The sequence below is a fragment of the Dasypus novemcinctus genome, chromosome X (assembly GCF_030445035.2).
Source record: "Dasypus novemcinctus isolate mDasNov1 chromosome X, mDasNov1.1.hap2, whole genome shotgun sequence".
NCBI lineage: Eukaryota > Metazoa > Chordata > Mammalia > Cingulata > Dasypodidae > Dasypus > Dasypus novemcinctus.
In genome coordinates, this window is record NC_080704.1 from 97,621,683 (window position 1) to 97,644,725 (window position 23,043).

Here is a 23,043-nt window from a genome sequence, read left to right on the forward strand (position 1 = left end):
TAGAAAATCCTGAAAAACCTACAAAAAAGCTACTAAAGTTAATAAATTCAGCAGAGTCATAGTATACAAGATTAGTGTATTAGTCAGCCAAAGGAGTGCTGATGCAAAGTACCAGAAATCTGTTGGGTTTTATAAAGTGTATTGTTGCAGTTTGGCATTGTTTATGAATTCCAAAGAAAGATTTGGATTTTGTTTGTAAATTGGTCTATTTCTCTGGGCATATTATATTGTATTTTATTCAGAGGATTCACTCTTGATTACATTATGAATAAGGCTTTGATTGGGTCATATCAGTAGGACATGGAGTCCCTGCCCCCTTGGTGGGTGGGGACTCACAGAGAAAATGACATGGCAGATGAGGAAGTTAGAGTTTTGATATTGGAGCCCTGGGAAGTAAACCCACAGAGAAGGAGATATGCGAGGAAGGAGAGAAGGCTCCATTAGACACAGCTGAGGACCTTGGAAGGGCCATGAACCATTAGCCTGATAGTATACATTTGGCCTTGTGGAGAGAGCAGAGCAGCTGATCCCTTGAAAGAAACAAGCCTGGGGATAGAGATGAGTCTTATTCCAGCCTGCAGCTGGTATTGGAAGAAGCTGGGATCCTGGAACCTTAAGAGGAAGAGGAAGCCTACACCCATACAGACATCAGCAGTCATTTTGCATTAACATGTGGCAACAGACTTTGGTAAGGGAAGCAACTTATGCTTAATGGCCTGGTAAGAGTAATCTACCATGCCAAATAAATATCTTTATAAAACCCAACAGATTTCTGGTACTTTGCATCATCACCCCTTTGGCTGACTAATACAAGTATTTATTTGGGGTAGAAGCTTACAATCACAAGGCTATAAAGTGTAAGTTACTTCCCTCACAAAAGTCTGTTGCCATCTGTTGGATCAAGATGGCTGCCAGTCTCCTTGAGGTTTGAGACTTCCTCTACCTCCTAAATGTTCTCTCCCTGGAGCTCATTTCTTTCTGGGCTCAGCTGCTCGGTTCTCTCCACAAGATCAGCTATAGACTATAAGGATCTCTCTCTTCCCAGGGCCATGTCTGTGTCTATGTCTGTCATATCTATGAAGCCATCTGTATTTCTCTATTTTCTTCACCTGTGTGGTTACTTCCCAGAGATCCAGCATAAAAATTCATACTCTCTCCTCTGCCTTGCCATTTTCTCTGTGAGTCCTCACCCACCAAAAGTCCAGGAACTTGATGCCCAACTGATATGGTTTAATCAAACCACCAATTTTAATTTAATCAGGTAAAAGTGAAACCTCTGAATCTAATAGAATCTAATATGCCCAGAGGAGCAGACCAGTTTACAAACATAATCCAATATTTATTTTTGGAATTCATAAAGAATATCAAACTGCTATAATTAGTATGAATACATGGGTAGTGTTTCTATAAGATAGTGATGAAAAATGTGAGAAGGAAGTCAGAGAAAAAATCCATTTCCATTAATGACAAAAATAATCATATATTTAGGAATAAACTTAACCATGTATGTAAAGCACTTGTATTCAGAAAAAAAAAACAATGCATTGTTAAAAGAAATCAAGGAAGAAATAAATGGAAGAACATTCTGTGTTCATTGATGGGAAGACTAAGTATCATTAAGAGGTGCAGAGGTGCCCAAAGACGTACTTACCAAATCCAATGGATATGTCATGATGATGGGAACGAGTGTTGTTGGGGGGGGGAGAGGGGGGGTGGGGGGGTGGGGTTGAATGGGACCTCACATATATATTTTTAATGTAATATTATTACAAAGTCAATAAAAAATAAAAAAATTAAAAAAAAAAAAAAAAAAAAAAAGAAGTCACTTCGGGAAACGGACTTTGGCCCAGTGGTTAGGGCATCTGTCTTCCACATGGGAGACCCGCGGTTCAAACCCCGGGCCTCCTTGACCCGTGTGGAGCTGGCCCACGCGCAGTGCTGATGGGCGCAAGGAGTGCTGTGTCACACAGGGGTGTCCCCCGCGAAGGGGAGCCCCACCCACAAGGAGTGCACCCGTAAGTAGAGCCGCCCAGTGCGAAAGAAGCCACCCAGCGTGAAAGAAAGTCCAGCCTGCCCAGGAATGGCACCGCCCACACTTCCCATGCCACTGACGACAACAGAAGCGGACAAAGAAACAAGACGCAGCAAAAAGACACAGAAAACAGACAACCGGGGGAGGGGAATTAAATAAATAAAAAGAAATCTTTAAAAAAAAAAAGAAGTCACTTCTACCCCAATTGATATACAAATTCGATGCAATTCCAGTAAAATTTCCAACAGCCTTTTGAAAAGAAATGGAAAATCAAATTATCAGATTTATTTGGAAGGGTGAATAGCTACAAGCCTCTTTAAAAGGAAAAACAAAACTAGAGGGAGTCTCACTTCTGAAATTTAAATCATATTAGCTAGTTACAGTGGTAAAAACAGCATGGCACCAACATGAAGACAGACACATAGACTAATGCAACCAAAATGGTTGTTCAGAAAAAGACCCTCACATCTATGGTCAAGCAGTTTCTGACTAGGCAGTCAAACCCAACCAGATTGGGCAAAACAAACCATTCAAGAAATGGTGCTGGAAGAAATGGATATCCATATCCAAAAGAAAGAATGGGGAGATTGATATAAGATGGCATTGGTTCAAGTGGAAACTCACCACCTCTTTTGCAAAAAAATGGCTGATAAGCAGCAAAATCCTGCATGAGTGAGCTGTTTTGGGAACCCACAGAGCAGGAGGCTTCAGGGCATTGATCTGAAGGGAACAGGACACAGAGATGAAAAAAAAATATGTGAGTTTCTTTCCCTGGTGGCTGGAAGTGGCATATAGCTAAGCCCCACTCTCAGGACAAAAAGCTGCTGTGAATACCCTGACTCCCACCAGACACTGAGTGGGAGGCAGCACTCCCCTGGAGTAAGAGTGTTCTGGTGAAGAGTTGAGAGGGGTTTCCTTCCTGTGGATTTGGTTACTTTGACCTCCTTGGAACTTTACTGAGCTTACCAGCTGGCAAGTGGTGGCCCCAGGAAGAGGGGAGAGTCAAGTCTGTTTAGGCAGCCCGATTTACCTAGCCAACCTGGGAGAGAGGAACTTGGGCATGGGGAGGGCAGAGTCAGGCAATTTGACAGGTCCAGTGCTGAAAACTATCAAAATCCCAACTCCCCTAAGGGAGGCAAGCAGTAGGAAGTGCTTAATAACCTTCCATGGGCCTATTTATTGTCCCCTGGGAGTAGGGGGTTGGGGGGAGGGGGTTGATAGTAATTTCTCTGCAATGAGTTCAGATACCAGGGTTCTATTTCCGTTTCAGAAGGTAACTCAAGCTCACCAAGAGAGATGAAGGGGGATTCAATCACACAGGCTATCATGTCCTGTTGCCCTGGGAGAGAAAGTAATACGAATGGAAATGGGACAGGGACAGACAAGCTACAAATCAGCAGGAATCTACCTAACTGCAAGGAGTCAAACCTGCCCTGGAAAGTGACTAGATAGCACCCTAGATAACAGACACAATGAGAAAATTTAGCTCAGTGGATAACTCTCTGTTTTGAATATATGAAGTCCCTGGTTCAAATCCCAGCTCTCCTTAGAATAGTGATCTTCCAGGTTATCAAACACCCAGCTGATACTTTAGAAAAGGGAACACATGGACAGTATTTTCATATTAGCTTCTCTTGGGTCACATATTTTTCTTTAAAAATGTTCCTTTCTTTAAATTTAAATTCATTTACTCACTAAAACCTGATTCAAAACCTGCAGAGGGTGGACTGCATGGATGGACATGAGCAGCCTGAGAATATATTCAGGGACCTAAAAGGGAAGGCTTTTTTCATTAAGGTTTTGTATGATTTCTTCCTTGAGTGTTTGTTTTTTGTTCTTTCTTCCCCCTCTTTTTACCACCCTCCTGTTTTTTTTTTTAATCAGGTGCTGCTGAGTGTTTTTGTTTAATGTGTTTCCCCTTGCCTTTGTTTCCCTTTTTTTTTTGCATACCAATTTGGTTTACCAATGCCATTACTTTTCCTTCCTTCATATTCCTATCTTCTGCTTTCTGTTTTTTTCCCCTTACATTCCACCCCTTTTTATTTAGTCTTCAATCTTTATTGTTTTTACTTCTTTCTCCTCTATGATCTGTTTTATTTCTTTTTTAACTTCTTTTCTTATTGTCTTATCTTTTCTCTTTCCTCTTCTTATCATTCTGGCATTTTAATTCATTCTAGGTATTTTTCTATATTCAGTTTTTCATTTAATTGTTTGTACCCCACTTTTTTATTCTTATACCTCTGCACTCTTTCATTAGTTAATTATTCATTTTCCTAGGTTTTATATGGTTTCTCATCTACATTTTACTATTATTATTACTATTATCCTTTTTATCTTCTTACCTCTTTCTCTTTCTCTGGCCCTAATCTTTTTATTTCAAGGGAACATAGACAACAGCAAGGAAATGCAAAAGGAGGAACAAAGTGTCAAGGAAAAGCTTACCACATGCACAAAAACAGTAACTAAATACAACCCTAGAGTAGAGAGAGGAACAAATCAACTGAATAAACAGATCAAGGGAAAGTAATGCCTAACCATGGACAAAAAATTATAAACCATACAAAGGAAAAGAAATACATGGCCCAGGTGAATGACCAAATTGAAAACCAAAAGAAGCTGCAGAACATTGAAAAACTAATCAGAGATGCCCAAACAATATCATGAAACAATTTAATGAATTGAATGAAGAGATTAAGGATATTAAGAAGACACTGGGAGAACATAGTAAAGAAATTTTTAAAAGACAGAAAACAATAACAGATATGTTGGTGATGAAAGGCACAATAAAATAAATAAAAATACACTGGAAACACATAACAGAGATTTGAACAGGCAGAGGAAAGAATTAGTGATGTGGAAAACAGTACACCTGAAATCAAACAGTAGAACAGATAGATAAAAAGATAGAAAAATGCAACAGGGACTTAGGGATCTGAACAACAATGCAAAATCCTCAAACATAAGCATTATGGGCAACCCAGAGTGAGAAGAGAAAAGAAAGGAGACAAAAGGCATGTTGGATGACATAATAGTTGAAAACTTCCCAACCCTATTGTAGGAGAAGGATATATATATCCAGCAAGTGCAGCACACCCCAAACAGTATAAATTGCAACAGGCCTATTACAAGACACATACTTATCAAATTCTGCAATGCTTAAGACAAAGAGAGAATACTGAAAGCAACAAGAGAAAAGAGAACCATCACATACAATGGAAGCTCAATAAGATTATGTGCTGATCTCTCATCTGAATTCTTGGAGGCAAGGAGGCAGTGGTATGACATAGTTAAGTTGCTAAAAGAAAAAAATATCCATACAAAATTCTCTATCCAGCAAAACTGGCATTCAAAATTGATGGAAAATTCAATATATTCACAGAGAAAGAGAAAAATGTTCATCAAGAAATACTAAAGGGAGTGCTGCAGTTTGTAAAGGAAAAAAAGGAGGGAGCAAGTTAGAGGAAAATGTAAGAAAAAGATCTAACATGAAATAAAAACAACATGTGACACACATGAACCAAAAGAAAATATGGGTAATTTAAGTAATCCCGTAACAGTAATAACAATGAATTGTTAATGGATTAAACTCAGCAGTCAAGAGATACAGATTGGAAGAATGGATAAGGAGGTATGACCTATCTATATATTGTTTACAAGAAACCTAACTTAGACCCAGGAATTCATGAAGGCTGAAAGTGAATGGCTGGAAAAAATTTTACAAGCAAACATCAGCCAAAAAAGGGCAGGAAATCCCCCCAGTGTGGGACATGACACCCGGGGATGATCCTCCCTGGCACCGAAGGATCACTACCACGTACCAGCTGATGATGTAACTAGAAAATGACCTTAAATTAAAGGTTCAACGCGGACCAGCAGAATATCCCTGTCTACATATAATAACAGGAGTTAAAAATGCTGTTTGACCTAAAGTAAGGGGGAAATGGAAAAGACAAATGAGTTCATATGACTTTGAGTTTCCAAAAAAGAGTCTGGAGGTTGTCAGAAGGATTGCCCTTATGCACACCTGAGCAGAGTCTCAGAGACAGATAAAGCAGATACAACCCCAGATATTGGTCCTTTTGAGGGCTAAAGAGACCCACAGGTTCTATGGTCATGGCAGATGGTGTTCACTGCCATGCCAGTTGGCTCTTCTTTGGAGCTGGTGTTTCTGCATGATGGAGCTGGACTCAGATGTGATCTCTTTTCACAAGACTTTCATGTTACTTTACTGGAATTGTAGTTGGTGCTGGGACTTAAGATATATCTAGGGGATTTGAATCTCTGGACTGACAATATGATAGCCAGGCCCTGAGCCTCAACAGACTTCAGCTCCTACACTCTGATTTATTGGACTTACTCCACTCAGCTAATATGGAGTTGAAGAATGTCAAACACCACACCATGGAGCCTAGAGTGCCTACAACTGAAAACAGGAGGATTGCATCCAATATCCATGTGGAATCTAAACCCCCTCTTGACATAGAGGTGGAATGGACACAACCAAGCCAAGGTCCACAGGAAGGAGGAATACAGTAAGGATCAGAGTGGACTTAATGATATTCTATTCATGAACTATTGTGGTTAATAATCGAGAAAATGTGGCATTGGTGTGGAAAAAGTGGCCATGGTGGCTGCTAGGTGCAGGTAATGGGAGGAAGAGAAGAGATGTGGAGGCATTCTCTGGACTTGGAGTTGTCCTGGATGGTGCCCCAGGGACAGTTACCAGATGTTGTATGTCCTCCCATGGCCCACTGGATGGAACATGGGAAAGTGTGGGCTATGGTGTGGAACATGAGACATGGGATGCAGCGATGCCCAGAGATGTACTCACCAGACACAATGGATGTGACATGATGATGGGGGAGAGTGTTGCTGGGGGGGGAGTGGCTGGGTGGGGATGGTGGGGGCGAATGGGGAACCTCATATTTTTTTAATGTAATATCTTTTAAAAAATGAATAAGTTGAGTAGAATTTAGAAAAAAATTAAAAAAAAATAAAGTTAATGTCACACAGTCAAAAAAAAAAGGGCAGGAGTAGGTATACTGATATGGGATAAAATAGACTTTAATGAAAAATTTGTTAAAAGACAAAGATGAATGCTAAGTATTAGTAAAAGGGGCAATCTTTCAAGAAGAAAGAAAAATCATAAACCTTTATGCACCTAACCAGGGTGCCTCAAAATACATGAGGCAAACACTGGAAAAACAAAGTAGAAAAATACATGTCCCTACAATTAAATTGGAGGACTTAATACACTATTATCATGTTTAGACAGAACATCTCAACAGAGAATCAATAAAGAACAAAGGCTTTGAACAATACATTAGAGGATCTGGACATAAAAGACATATACAGAACACTACACCCAAATACAGTGGGATGTACTTTCTGAGTACACAAGGATCATTCTCTTTGAGAGTGATCCTTGAACTCTAAATGAATTCAGAAAGATTGATATTATACAGTGTCATTTCTCTGATCACAATGGAATGAAGCTGGAAATCAGTTAGGGCCAGAGAACCAGATTAGGAACAAAGATATGAAAGTGAAACAACGTATACTTAGACAAACAGTGGGTCAAGAATAAATTAAAAAAGAAATCAATAATTACCTTGAAATGAATGACAATGACAATACAACATATTGAAACCTATGAGATGCAGCAAAAGCTGTACTGAGAGGGAAATTCATAGCCATAATGGCATATATCAGATAAAGAAGAAAGAGCTAAAAATGATGAACTAATTGCACACCCACATAGAGAAATTAGATAAAGAACAACAAGCTAATCCCAAAGGAATTAGAAAGAATGTAATAACAAAACTTAGAGCAGAACTAAATGAAATAAAAACTTTTTTAAAAGCAGTAGGGAAAATAAACAAAACCAAAATTTGGTTCTTCAAGAAGATTAATAAAATTGACAAACCCGTAGCTAGACTAACAAAGAAAAAAAGAGAGAAGACACATATGCACAAAATAAGAAAAGAAGAGGAGGATATCACCATCAACCCCACAGAAACATAGAGTATCAAAAGAGGATACTTTAAAAAATTATATGCCAACATGAAGGATAATTTAGAGAAAATGGACAAATTCCTAGCAACCTATATTGACAAAAGAAAAAGTTGGTGATCTCAATAGACCAATCACAGGTAATGAGACTAAATTTGTCATCAAAAACCTCCCAACTCAGAAGAGCCCAGGACCAGGCATATTCGCAGGTGAATTCAAACAATCATTCTGGAAAGAACACCATTCCTAAAATAGGAATGAAAGGAACTTTACTTAACTCATTCTATGATGTCGATATTACCATAATGCCAAAGCCAAACAGAGATGACACTGGATTGCAATATTACAGATCAATCTCTCAAATGAACCTAGATGCTAAAATCCTAAACATAATATTTGCTAATCATATTCAACAAGGCATAAAACAAATTATATTCTGTGACCAAGTGGGTTTCATGCCTGGTATGAAAGCATGGTTCAACATCAGAAAATCAGTCAATATAATAAAACAAATAAACAGATCTAAAGAAAAAAAAAATCAGTGATCATCTCTATAGACCCAGAAAAAGCATTCAACAAAATACAGCACCCTTTCCTGATATAAACACTGCAAAAGATAGGAATAGAAGGAAACTTCCTCAACATGATCAAGAGTGTATATGAAAAACCCACAGCTAATATCATATAAAATGGGGCAATTCTGAAAGTTTTCCCCCAAAGATCAAGAACAAGTCAAGGATGCCCACTATCACTGCTCCTATTTAACATTGTGCTAGAAGTATGTGATCAAGCACTTAGGCAACAAAAAGATATGAAAGGCATCCAACTTGGAAAGGAAGACATCAAAATTTCACTGAGGACCTTAGGTTGAGTGAAGCAATACAGACACTGAAGGAAAAATATTACATGACCTTATTGATATGAATTAAGCCAATTGGGCAGGCTCAGAGAGAGAGTGTGTGGAAAACTGGCTTATAGGAAATAGAAAGGGAAAAGAAGGTCAATGAATCAAAGCACATATGGGCAAAAACGATGATAAGTAAGCCCTAAGAGAAATTATGCAGTGAAGGGATATTACAGGAGTGTAGTGTTACTATTGTTTTGGTTGGTTCAAGTTTGACAGGAGGGTAGGGTGAGAAGGTGGCTTGGATGGTCCATAGAACTGGGTTAGGGTTGGGGGAGGGAGCAGGTGAACACTAGGGATTGACTGCTATATGGTGGAAGCTACTATGTTTGGAAAGCTGTTATGGAAATATGACAAGGAAGGATTACTGCTTTAAGACGTTGAATGCCAGGGCATTTGGGACAGGGTGCACCTGGGGCAGTTGTCAAAGAATGTATGAACGATCATTTTGTCATAGTGTGTTATATAAGTGGGTAGAAATGCACAGAATGAGTGGGAAAGAGACTCCCATCCTTGGGAGGCCCAATATATTCTCGGAGGGGTAGATGTCTCTCAAGAGAATGGGTCATTTCTAATAGTGGATGACAGACCACTGTGTCAAGTCCTCAGTGTTACTGCAAGTAACTATGAATCTTGTCCTTCCCGGAGTGAAACCTGGTGGTTCCTGTGGCTTCAAAGGGAGGAGGAGGGATGAATGGAGTAGATGGAAGAGGGGATACTTGGGGAGAAATGGAAGTGTTCTGCATGATTTTGCAATCATGGATACAGGACATGTTGAATTTCATTTAAAAATTATAAAAGTGTATGATCTAGAGTGTAGATCATAATGTAAACCATTGACCATGGTTATTGGCTATGTTTGATATTTGTACATCAGATATAACAAATGTACCATTCACATATAAAAATGTTATTGATACAGGAAGTGAAAGTGGGAGGATGTTGGGTACAGGGGACTTCCTTGTGTTCTTTATTTTTCTCTATCTGTTTGCATCATTGTCTTTTTGGTGCATTGCTTCACTCATGTAGGGACCATACAGTGGCTTTGTGCCTATCCATGCTGCTTAGTGACCTTGTGCCTCTCCATACTGCATGAGAGCCTAGAGCCTCTCTGAGCATGTCTAGGGCAAATTTTTCCTTTTTTTTTTTCACCAGGCAGTCCCAGGGATTGAACCCAGGTCCTCCATATGGTAAATGGGAGCTCATTTGCTCAAGCCACAGCTGCTTCCCCTGTGTTATATATGTGACTTTACTTTGAACTAAAACTTCTTCAAACACAAAATGAAAAAAAGTAAGCCATTGGGAAGAAATGGAAGAAAATGTCACTATACATCCAGGACAACAGATATCACTGTGATGAAAGGAAAATGCCAAAAAATAATGTTTTCATTTATTAATATCCCATTTTCAAATTTTAATTTTAGTTTTACTTTTCTAAATTATTATGTATTTTATGTCTTATGCTTAAACCAATCATTTCATTTTCCTATTAATTGTATTTGGTGATATTCTTGACTTAATTTTTGAAGAAGTTTTGGGTCACAGAAGGGTCACAACTGTGTCAGGGGAGGATCATTTGTTTGGGTTGTCAATGATGGGGGATAGAGGGGAGAAAGTTCTCCTGGGCATAAAAATTAAGGTATATAAGTGTGTCTAAATATTCATGGGGCATTGTGATGGTGTGTGGGAATTCACAAGGTGACTGAAGGAGTGTTGAATTCCCATCCTGGGGGATGTATGACATATTCTCTAATGGAACAGCTAGTGACAAGTAAAGAATGATGTTCCACTGGTGGACCCTTGATTTTGACAATTATGTTTATGAGCCTTTGCTCTTGGAATTGCAACTTAGCTCACTGTTGTAGGGTGTATAAGAGTTACCTCCTGAGAGCCTCTATGTTGCTCAAATTTGGCCTGGCTCTAAGCCAAAATTAGCATATAAATGCATTACATGCTCCCCAGCATGGGAAATGACTCCAGTGATAAGCCTCCTCCCTGGCATCAATGGATTATTATCAAACATCAAAAAGCAATGCATTTGAAAAAAGACTTTAAATAAAGTGGTGGAAAGAAAAAGACACATTCCCCAATGGAATAGCAAAAATTCCCCAAGTGCAAGGGCAAAGAGCACTGAAGAAGGATGGTCCAATGATGAACACTTGATACTGATGATTATGCTTATGAGTCTGTGTGCCTGAAATTTGAACTAGGCCAAGAGCTGGAGGGTGCCTAAGAGTTACCTCCTGAGAGTCTCTAAGTTGCTCAAATGTGGCGACTCTCTAAGTCAAACTCAGCATTGCCTACCCCTAGCATGGGACATGACTCCTGGGGATGAGCCTCCCTGGTGCCAAGTGATTACTACCAATCACTAACTGGTGATGCAACTAGAAAAAGATCTTGAATAAAAGGGGGTAAAGACAAAAGAGTTTATATGGCTAAGAGTCTTCATAAAGAGTCAGAAGGTCAACAATGGGTCACGCTTAGGCACACCTCAGAAAGATCCCAGAGACAGCCAAAGTAGATACAATCCCAGTTACTGGTGCTCCTGAGGGTATGGAGACAAACAGGTTCTACAGTCATGGCAGTTGGCTCTGGAGTACAGTGCCTTGTCAGTGGGCATCAGTTTGGAATTTGTGTTCCTGAATGTGATGGAATTGGACTCAGATGTGACCTTTCTACACATGCCTCACCTGGCAATTTTACTTGACCTGTGGTTGGCACTGGGGTTGGTGTATACTCAAGAGACTTGAATCTCTGGACTGGCCATGTGTAAGCTGGGCCATGAGCCTCAGTATAGTTGCAACTCCTACTCTCTAGTTCATTGGACTTACCAAGGTCGGCTAAGAGGGGGATGAAGATGGTCAACCACTACAACAGAGAACCAAGAGTGCCTAAAACTCCAAGCAGGAGAATCACATCCATCAACCATGTGGGATAGAAGCCCCCTCTCAATATAGAGGTGGAGTGGACATCATCATCCTAGGGTCCACAGGATGGAGGAATAAAATATGGATTAGAGTGGACTTACTGTTATTCTGCTATAGAACTATTGTGACTAGTAATGGAAGAAACTGTAGGATTGATGTGGAGAAAGTGGCCACTGTAGTTGCTGATGGCAGAGAGAGGGAAGAACAGAAGAGATATGGGGGCATTTTCAGGACTTGCAATTGTCCTAAATGATATTGTAGGGACAGATGCTGGACTTTACATACCCTGCCAAAACCCACTGAATGTACTAGGGTAAAGTGTAACCTACAATGTAAACTATAATCCATGTGGTGCATCAGTGCTCCAAGACGTATTCTCTAAATGTAATTATTTGCTGCAAAGATGAAGGAGGTTGTTGATGTGGGAGGATTTGGAATGGGTGGACCAGTGGGTATGTGGGAACCTCTTATATTTTTTAAATTAACATTTTTTTTGTGATCTATGTATCTTCAAAAAATACATTAAAAATAAAGGAAACCTAAAAAAAAGCTAAAGACAAATGAGTTTATATTCCTAAGAGACTTCAAAGTGAGTAGGGTGGTCATCCCAGTGGCAACACTTATGCACATCTCAGAAGGATCTCATAGTCTACAGAGTAGATACATCCCCAAATAGTAGGGCTCCTGAGGTCTCTGGACCTTAGATCCTACATTCATGGCAGATAGTTCTGGAGTTTGGTGCCTCACCAGTTGTACCTACTTTAGAATTTGTGCTCCCAAGTGTGAAGAGTTAGACTCAGATGTCACTTCTCTACATGTACCTCTTCTATCCCTTCTATTTGAACCTATAGTTGGTGCTGGAGTTGGTATGTGTACATCCAAGAGACTTGATTCTTTGAGCTGTTGATATACCAACTGGACATTGAGCCTCAGTGGAGTTGCAACATCGACTCTCTAGGTCATTGGATTCACCAAGGAAAGCTGACAAGGATGTGAGGATGGACAACCACCATACCAAGGAACTGAGAGTGTCTACAACTGCAAGCAAGATAGTCCCATCCATTAGCCATATGGGATTGAGGTCCCCTCTCAATTAGAGGTGGAGTGGGCATCACCATCCCAGAATCCTTGAGATTGGGGAATAAAATATGAACTGGAGTGGGCTTGCTGGTATTCTACTATAGACATATTGAGATTCTAGCAATGGAAGAAATTATATCATTGATTTGGAGACAGTGGCCATTGGACATGCTGAAGTCAGGGAGAGGGAAAAAGAGGTGCAATAGGTGGGCATTTTCAGGGCTTGGAATTGTCTTGAATATCGTTGTAATGACAGATACAGGTCATTATACATGCTGCCATGAACTACAGAATTGAACGGGAGAGAGTATAAACTACAATGTAAACTATAATGCATGGCTAGTAGTAATGCTCCAAATGTGTTCATCCATTGCAATGAATTTACCACACTAATGAAAGAAGTGTTAATGTAGAGAAAAGTGGGAGTTGTGGGGAATGGAGTATATGGGATTCCCTTATATATTTCATGCAACATTTGGTATAATCTAAGTATCTTTTTAAAAAATTAAAAATATATTTCAAAAACTAACTAAATAAATATATTTAAAAAAAGAAAGAAAGAGGATCCTTACCTCATACCTTATACAAAAAGTTATTTTTTCCTTTGGATCAGAGACATACATATAAATGGGGAACCATAAGACTCCTACAAGAATATGTGGGGAAACATTTCCAAGACTTGGTGGTAGGTAGTGGTTTCTTAAGAAAAAATGGATAAATGGGACCTCCTCAAACTTGGAATTAAAACCTAGACTATAGGTTACTAGGAGATAGAATAAGGACTTAGCAGAGATAGTGATGCTTAAGGAATGTAGAATTTTCAATTAGCTAGACTATAAATGTGTAGCAATGGATAGCAAGGATTGCAACACATTATAGTGATTATAACTAACACTGGTGGTTTATAAATGGAATTGTGACTGAAATGGGTAGTCTAGGGATTTAAACATCTATTGAAAGAAAGCAAGAGCATAATTTCAGGACTGAATAACATAGTAAAACTGGAGGTGGATAAAGATTGTGATTAATAACAGAAATACAAAAATATTCTATGAAGTAGAGCAAATGTATGTCAGTATCACAAGTTGGTGAGAATATAGTGATGTATGGACAATGCAATTAATGTAACTTAAGGACTATAGTTAAGAGAAATATGTAATATTCTTGCATCAATGTCAGAGAAGGTATTATAACAATACTAAGCATCCGTAATAAGGGGTTATGGGATTTTTTTTTCTTTTGGACTATAGAAAACATTCAAAAGTTTATTGGGGCAATGACTGCACAACTCAGTGATGAAAGTGAGAGCCACTGAGTGTTTAGTTTGGGTAGAACATAGAAGGCATGGGACTGTAGAACACAGTGAACCAAGTGGTGGAAGATTGACTGTGGTTAATAGTACAAATATGAGTTTCTCATGAACTATAAGAAATGTACAATACTAATACATACTGTTAATAATAAGGGGTGTATGGAAATATATACCATGGGTACACAATGGACCATAATTAGTGTTAATAGTCTGAACATGTTCTTCCATAATCTGTTCCACAACATTGTAAGGTGTTGGTGTAGAGGTATTGCATGGGAATTCTGCACATTATATATTATTGTTTTGTAAACTCACAACTTCTCTAAATAAAATAAGGAAAAAAACTGAGTAATACTTTAGAACATAGATTCCCAACCTGCCTGAGCAATATAATAACAAGGGGACCATTTAAAAACCCATTCATTCTATCCCAGACCTAATGAATACAAATTTCCAGGAGTAGACTCAAATAATCTGTATTTTTATAAAAGTCCAATAAAAATTTTGATGATCAACAGGCTTTAAGGTCCACTGGTTTCTAAAAGTCTTCATTAGTTGTAACCACAGATTCCCACAATTTTAGTCACAACTTTTAGCCATTCCTTTACTGTCCCATTTCTTTTTTCAGGCCTCTTTGACTTTTTACGTATTATCTTTCCTGGCAGATCCTTCCAGATTTCCTCATCTAACAAAATTTCCTATTCATCAATTTGGACTCAACTCAAATACCCTTCCTATGAAACCTTTCCTAATTTCTCAGGCAATTGCTTTCTTTTTTTTCTGGGCAACGTTGTATGATGTTCTATGACATCATCTATTACAATGTTGTAATTATTTATTTACATATTGTTTTAATTTTCTAAGCTGCTCAAAAGTGATACCATAAAACAGGTTGGCTTTTAATAATAGGAATTTATTAGCTTGCAAACTTACAGTTTTGTGTTGGAGAAAAACGTTCAAATCAAGGCATCATCAAGGCAATGCTTCCTTCCTGAAGATTGGCTACAGGTGATCCTTGGCTCCTCTGCCACATATCAAGATGGCGTCTGCTATTCTCTCCCCTTCCCTCTGGGCTTTCTTGGTTTCATTTTCTCACTTCATGGCTTTTCTTTCTTTGAATTCCATTCTCCTGTAAAGGACTCCAATAAAAGGATTAAGACACACCCTGGGCTGTACCTTAACTGAAGTAACTTTATCAAAAGGTCTTATTTAGAGGAACAGATATTGCTCAAGCAGTTGAGTTCCTACCTCCCACATAGGAGGTCCTAGGTTTGGTTTTTGGTGCCTCCTGAAAAAACTAAAGGAAACAACAACAACAAAAAATAAGCAAAACAATCCAAAAAACCAACTCAGGGAAGCTGATATGTCTCACTGTTTGAGCATCAGCTTCTGACATATGAGGTCCTGGGCTCAAACCCCAGCCCCCAGTACCTCAAAATAAAAGGACTTATTACAATAGGTGTACAGACAAAGGAATGGACTAGCTTTAGGAATATTATTTTCTGGGGTACATACAGTTTCAAGCCACCACACACAGCATCTCCTCTACTGAGCAATGGGTTTCAACTCTGCAGGGCTTAGAGATTGATCATATTTTATCCCTACCTGCCCAAGACATGGAGACAATGGATTCTTAATGTATATCTGATAAATGTTTATTGAATAAATGAATGGTTGCTCTATCAGTTCACTTGACAGCAATGTATTAGCCTAAGTACAGAAACTTCTAAAAAAGGACTATTTAATAACATTAAAAAACATAATACCATACTTATATTTAACATTGAACAATATAATGTTATAACTCCTGGAACAATTTCTTACATTACATTTCTTCTAACTCTAAAATGGCTTGATGTTTCCATAAAAATCATCTGCATTTGTCTTTCTTACCCTTCTCAAGTTTGATACATAGGGTATCTTTCATGCTTTAAAGAGCGCAATTATCCTGAGAGATCTTCTCATTCCACTGTATGATATCTTTGTATCCTACACTGAAAACCATTGAGCAGAATTGTATTACTCATCCCAACCTTTCTGAAGTCATTTCTGTTTCAGATTTCTAAAAAAAGGAATTTTTAAAAGTTTTAATTGATTTTTTGGAGATAAATAGATCGCAGAAAATGTTACATTAAAAATTTTGGGTTTCTCATATGCCCCACACCCTGCCCCTCACTCTTCCCACATCAACAACTTCTTTCATTATTGTGGCACATTCATTGAATTTGGTGAATACATTTTGGAGTACTGCTGCCCTCCATGGATTAGAGTTTACATTGTAGTTTACACTATCCCCCAGTACTTTCAGTGGGCTATGGCAGGGTATACAATGTTCAGCATCTATCCATGCAATATCATTTAGGACAACTCCAATTCCTGAAAATGCCCACCTGGTCCCTGGGCCTCAGCAGAGTTGCAACTCCTACTCTCCGGTTCATTGGACTTGCCCAGGTCAACTAACAGGGAGGTGAAGATGTTCAACCACCACACCAGGAAACAAAGAGTGCCTACAACTCCAAGCAGGAGAGTTGCATCCACCAACCATGTGGAATCTAAGCCCCTCTTGATGTGGAGGTGGAGTGGACATCACTATCCCAGGATCCACAGGATGGAGGAATAAAATATGGATTAGAGTGGACTTACTGTTATTCTACTATAGAATTATTGTGACTAGTAATGGAAGAAACTGTAGCATTGATGTGGAGAATGTGGCCACGGTAGTCTGAGGGCAGAGAGAGGGAAGAAGAGATGTGATGTGAGACTAATAAAGGTAATTTTAAAGCATTGCCTTAAACTGTCAAGCTAATATGCAACTCTTTGAATAGGGTAGAATATTGGAGAGTAGGGTTATAAATATGTAATGAAAAGGCTTATCCTCCAAGATACCCTAGTCATGTACAAGATTTCAATGACTCTGTAAAACATTTCCTTATATCTGTACCATTCTATTTCCCAAATTCTTTGAAAGAGTCAATTAATACTGTCTTTAGATGTCCCTTTAAAATAAGTACAATAAGGTGAAAGAAATTCAAATGCAATTTTTTAAAATTACATATCTTTTCAATCACTGAATTATGTAAGCTAAATTGTTCACCACCCCTCTTTATACTAGGTTTAAAGATCAATTTAGTTCACAGGGGCACTAGAATTTTTTCAATTATTTGACTCCCTTTTACTTGTTTCCAGGCAACTACCATGGTATTGTCCCATATGTATACTAAAGATAATCTGTCTCTGTGCTTTTTAAGGAAGCTCTGGTTCTAGGCTTCTTCACTGTCAATCCAGCTCCCATTTACACACACACACACACACACACACACACTCACAAACACACACAAACACATATACTAGTTGCCTGCAAATTTTCCTTGAAATTTTGCTGGGAGACACATTTCATATAAGGACTACAAATGCTGGCATTTTTTCAAGTGATTTTCTTTTCAAGGAAAAGAAAAAGGAAAAGAAAGAATAAGTTTGCTATACAAGGCATCTGCAATCTGATCCTGTACTATAAACCCATGCTAAAATATGGTCTATTATAATTAGTCAATAAAGAAATCAAGGCAACACTTTCCAGGTAGTTTGATAAACAATTTAGGATCATCAGAAACAATTTCCTATGCTTCCCAAAAAGAATAACATGTCTACTTATTACAGATATGAATTATTCATTTGAATGTTAGAGAAATATGAAGTTTCCTGAGATAGAGAAGTACTAAATTTGGGAGACTGTGTGGTACAAAGCCATCACATTCTCTTTCCAAATTTAACAGAAATAATATTTCAATATTCTTTTCTAGTAAAAAAATGAATGATAAATGAGAATTTAATTATGTATAAATAAGAGGCTTTCCCATGGACAATAATATTGTACATGTAGACAATACTGTAGGAAGGAAAGGATACAATTTTGAATACTATTATAGGGTCAGAATACAGGAAAATATATGCTTTTTTGAGGAAAAGAAGACTGGATCTCTTTTTTTATGTTCAATATACTCATTTGAAATATTTTTATTTAAGGAAAATGTATTTGCTCCACTAGAATTCCTCAAAATCTTTTTGTTTAGGGGATTCAAAGAAGCATAAGTTATAGCTATTACCTTCAATTAGCTTAGCTTTTAGTTCAGGAGATAACACACAACAATACAGTATGTAATAACACCCAGTCCCAAATCATTGGTACAGAGGGCAAATGTTAAATCAGTCCAAAATAGGTAGACTATGCATTGATGCTTTTGTGGAGAGCTTCATTTCAATGTTTGATCTGAATGTTGAAAAATTGGTTAATTTTATTTTATTTTATTTTATTTTATTTTTTTTAACATGTAGAAATTAGAACTTTATTATAAATGTTTCCAGAATATAAACTGATTTTATATCAGAATTCTTTGATAACTTTTAAAACTATATGTAATCTAAACTTATTATAATATATCTCATTTTTCACTTTCCAACCTATAAAATAGTGCAAGTTAGATTTAACAAAGAAAAAAAAAATCAGTCTAAATTGCTTCATAGAGAAAGCCAAGAAACATAAAAATACCCCACCCAAACTAAAACAAACTCAATCAAGAAATAGATACTGCAAAGCCTATTAATCCTCCAATTTAAAATAAATGACCTCTGAAGGGAAAACAATTCTACTATCACAGCAATTTGATGAATAAAAGTAGTCACTCTCATTAAGGGAAATTATATGTAAGAAAAATGTAATAATACTTCTAGAGAATGAGGAAAAGTAATTTCCATGTTGGGGAGCAAGCATATGAAATACTTTCTGTTCACGTGGCCTTTGTTAGAGGTTGAAGTACCTGTTAATATTAGAAAAGTGATATGAACACAAACTTCATGAAATCAACTCCTTCAACTACTTTTTTCAATTCAACTTTGGGAGAACCAAATAAATAGCTTCAAAATCCGAGGATAGACTGGTCCCAAAGCATTTCCTCCTCTGTCCTTTCTTGGCCTTGTTCTTTTTTCTCTTTTCTACGCTTACGTTCCTCTTTCTTAGAGGCTACATCTCGGCTTTTTTTCTCTTTTCGATTCTTAATCTTTTCTGTACTGACACTGACTGTTTCCACCTCTTCTTTCTTTCTTTGGATGCTCTTGTGTTTGTCTAAATCTATTTCCTCATAACTTTTTTTCCTCTTATGCTTGGGCTGCTCCTCCTCTGGTTTTTCTCTGTCTTCTTCCTGGTGCCTTTTTCTCTTCTGATGTGTTTGTTTGTGACTGGCTTGATGGGAACTGGTACTATTTTCTAAGGAGAGGTGTTTGTAAACTCCAGATTCTACACTATATGAGCCACAATTATATTCTTGCTGACTAACGTGCAGGGGTACTGGTTTTTCTGAGTAGTCCCTGGGGAGGTGACAGTAGCTCAGAGAGTCTGGTCTCAGTCTGCTGTCATGATCTGGTAGCCACTGAGGTAAATGGTTTTCCACTGCTTGTGAAATATTGTATGATCTTCGGTAAGTCTGGACAGTTTCAGATGGGAGTCTTTGCTCAAACATTCTATATCTGGGTCTAGAGTCAACCTCTTCTTTGTACCCATAGGTTTCTAAATAGTCCTCTCTCATCTTTCTGAAACAAGTCTTTGGCTCTAAGCCTCTGGCTTTCTGCACTTTGATATAATCTTCAAGTTCGTCTTGAAAAGAGTCATATGTTTTCTTTGAATGCTTCATTAGGTTGACAACAAGGGATTCTCCTTATCAGGCTGAGAACATGGTGGAGAAATCTGATCATATTCGCCCTTTATGTGCTTCAGATTTTTAGCATGAACTTTCCCCACACAGTGAGACTGGGCCACAACTGGGGAGCCAAAAATCATGATGCAGAGATTATAAAATCTATTTTTGTCCAGTATTCCACTCCCATTCACCTCAAACTGGGAAATCCTTTGTGATTCAAACCGTAGCTATTCCATATATTTTACAAAGGCATCTGTAAAAAGTTTCAATCTTTATTCATTTGATGTGGTATCTTCTCCGAGGCAGGGGCGGGCGTCTACAAACTACCGTCCCCCTCCCCGCCAACACCGCCGGCCGGGACACGAGCCGGGGTGGAGGTGGCGGAGAGGCAGAGACAACTGCTGCCGCCGCCGCCGCCGCCGCCTCCGCCGCCGAGCAGGCGGGGCGGGACGAGGAGCGAAAAATTGGTTAATTTTAGATAGGTGAATAGATCTAAGGACAGGAAGGAATGAACATAAAATCATGCTTACAGTGTTAAGAATAGGTCACTCTGATTGGAGCAAAGAGATAGTAGTAGAGGAATTTAGAACACATTGTTGGAAAAGTATACACAGACTCAGACATGGGATTCCTTGAATGACACCTTAAAGAGTCTGGACATAGGATCCATGATGGTGTTTGAGCAAGGGATTGATATAAATAATTTTAAATGTTTTTTTATGAAGAAGAATCTGACCATGATAAGAATGGTGGGAGAAGAGAGTTCTGAACTAAAATGAAAATAATGCAAGAAAATTAATGAGACAGACCTCAGACATGTATTTAAGAAGGCAACCAAAGAGATACAAGTGTCTTGGATGTTTTCCAACTTATAATGCTGAATTCCCAAGAGAATGATGGCTTCACTGATAAAGATAGGAATTTTATTCCCAAATATGAATTATTTCCATGCCAGTTTTGCCAAGTAGAAAGAGTATACTTGGTGAATATTACTGCAATAGCAATATTTATAAATGACTTTCAAGATGAAGAGCTGTAGAAGATTTACATATGATCCAAAGGCTAATACATCTTATCTATACTAGTTGCCAGATACCATGAAAATAATAGAGTCAAAAGGTGTAAGTGATACTTGGCCATGTTCCTGCCAGAGCCTTTATTCCCTACTGGTCATTTAATCCAGAGCAACTTTACAGACCTAAGCCAGGCCAGAGGCAGATTCCTGATCTCAATGCAGGGATATCTTTCAATTGTTTTGGGAAAACAGTAAGGAACATGGTTAGAAGTTGAAACATTTCCATAATGCAGACAAAAAGTGTGGGTTTAGGAACACCAGACCTTGAATAGATGGAATACTGTCTAGTCAGCACACACACACAAAAATGTTTGCATGAGGAGGCATTTGAACTTTGTATGACCTGTACCTTATTATTGTAAATGTTGCACCTGTTCCTTATTATATTAAATAACAAACAGCTGCTTGTTAGTTCCTAAATAAATACCATGTGGAAACTAGGATTGAGGCTCTCAGTTTCAGAAGCTGTGAGTACCCTGGTCCCCTCTTTATTTCCTCTCTTGTATCTTTCTGTCCTTTTATTTCTTCCATTCTGCATTGCCTTCCATTCGTGAAAACCCATTGCTGAGTTGGTCTCAGCAACTTGCTTTCTTCTTTTGTGACTGATCAAATCTTAAATGTGTTGTCCTCCACTCAAGATCCTTTTATCAATAATCTGTCAGTGAGAAATTATCTCATGTTATAAAGAATTTCCATAACTTTGCTGCAGAGAAATTTCAAAACTAAATTTGGGAGATTAGTAGTATAATAGAAGATTTTTTTAAAAAAGTGCTTATGGCCAAATTAGCTTTGGAAATGCTACCTATTTTTCCAACTTCAAATATCACAATGCACATTAGATTACTGCAGGGTCTGAGAAGTCCCATAGAAAAGGAACTTTTTAAAAATTTTATTTAAACCAATGTTTCTCAAGGTTATTTATTTTTGTTATTCTTTCATAGAATAACAATTAACTTCAAATGGATATAGATTTCCAAAGTACACACTTTTGGAAATACAGAAATAATGTTGTCTGCTCAGGTAGACATTTCCATCTTAACAAGGGACAATGGATAAATCAAATGGAATAAATCATAATAGCATAATTTAATATATTATCAAAGATCATAAAGAAAAATAATTTAAGAAAGCATTCCATGTAGATAGTTGTTCAGATATTTAATCTATACATTTAACATGTTAACTTCAATTAAATCCAAAAAAAGTCCAGGAATGATTCTTCCTATAATCATTAACAAAATATGTGTTTAGCACTCATTTTGGCCTTTTGCCAAATCCGAAGCCATTTTTTTTTCTGATTGTCTGATAGATATTGCAACTTGACATAGTGAGCTATTGTTAACAACTACAATTAATTTGTGGAAAAAATATTTGATAAGTACGTTATGAGGTATACAAAAACCTGGTATCTTGGTTTCCTTGTGAATAAATAAAGCTCCTCTAGTATAGATGAAGATAAATGTATAAGTGGATGAGAATACATGTTGTGATGAAGGATGAAAAGAAAAATGGATAAAACATAGTAAGGAGGAAATATCAAGGATAGAAATTAGAAAATGTAGAAAGCTTATTTAGAAAGAAATAATTAGATGCTATTAAAGAGAAAATGTAGATATATAAAATAGGGTAAGAGTTGGGCCCTGAATCTCAGCAGATTTGCATCACCTACTCTCCAGTTCATTGGACTAACCCAGTAAAATTAACAAGGCGATGATGATGGACAACACCCATCCAAAGAACAGAGAGAGTCTGCAACTGTAAGCAAGATAGTCCCATGCATCTGTCCCATGATATCTAAGCCCCTCTAATTTAGAGGCAGAGCAGTCATCACCATTTCAAAATCCTCAAGAATGGGAAAAGAACAATGAACTAAAATAGACAGTGTAAATTATAATGTAAACTATAATCCACAGATAGTGACAATGCTTCAATATGAGTTTATCAGTTGTAACAAATTGACGACATTAATGAAGGATGCTGTTAGTTTGGAAAAGTGTGAGGGGGGAGGGAG

At 37.8% G+C, this 23,043-nt stretch overlaps 1 protein-coding gene and 1 long non-coding RNA gene across 4 annotated transcripts in view; both read right to left on the reverse strand.

Moving 5' to 3' along the window:
* Positions 1 to 23,043, reverse strand: part of LOC131277169 (uncharacterized) — a 52,438-nt gene that overhangs the window by 19,918 nt on the left and 9,477 nt on the right. For 2 of the 3 annotated variants that reach the window (XR_009184333.2, XR_009184332.2), the window contains exon 2: positions 15,201 to 15,396. This is a non-coding gene — a long non-coding RNA (uncharacterized lncRNA). Of the gene's footprint in view, positions 1 to 15,200; positions 15,407 to 23,043 lie in introns of all 3 variants that reach the window. The other variant, XR_011647885.1, reaches the window with a different exon arrangement.
* Positions 18,585 to 20,364, reverse strand: LOC131277168 (lysine-rich coiled-coil protein 1-like). The gene has a single exon (XM_058291191.2). It carries the CDS (start codon positions 19,949 to 19,951, stop codon positions 19,181 to 19,183), a length of 771 nt encoding a protein of 256 aa, XP_058147174.1. The 5' UTR covers positions 19,952 to 20,364; the 3' UTR covers positions 18,585 to 19,180.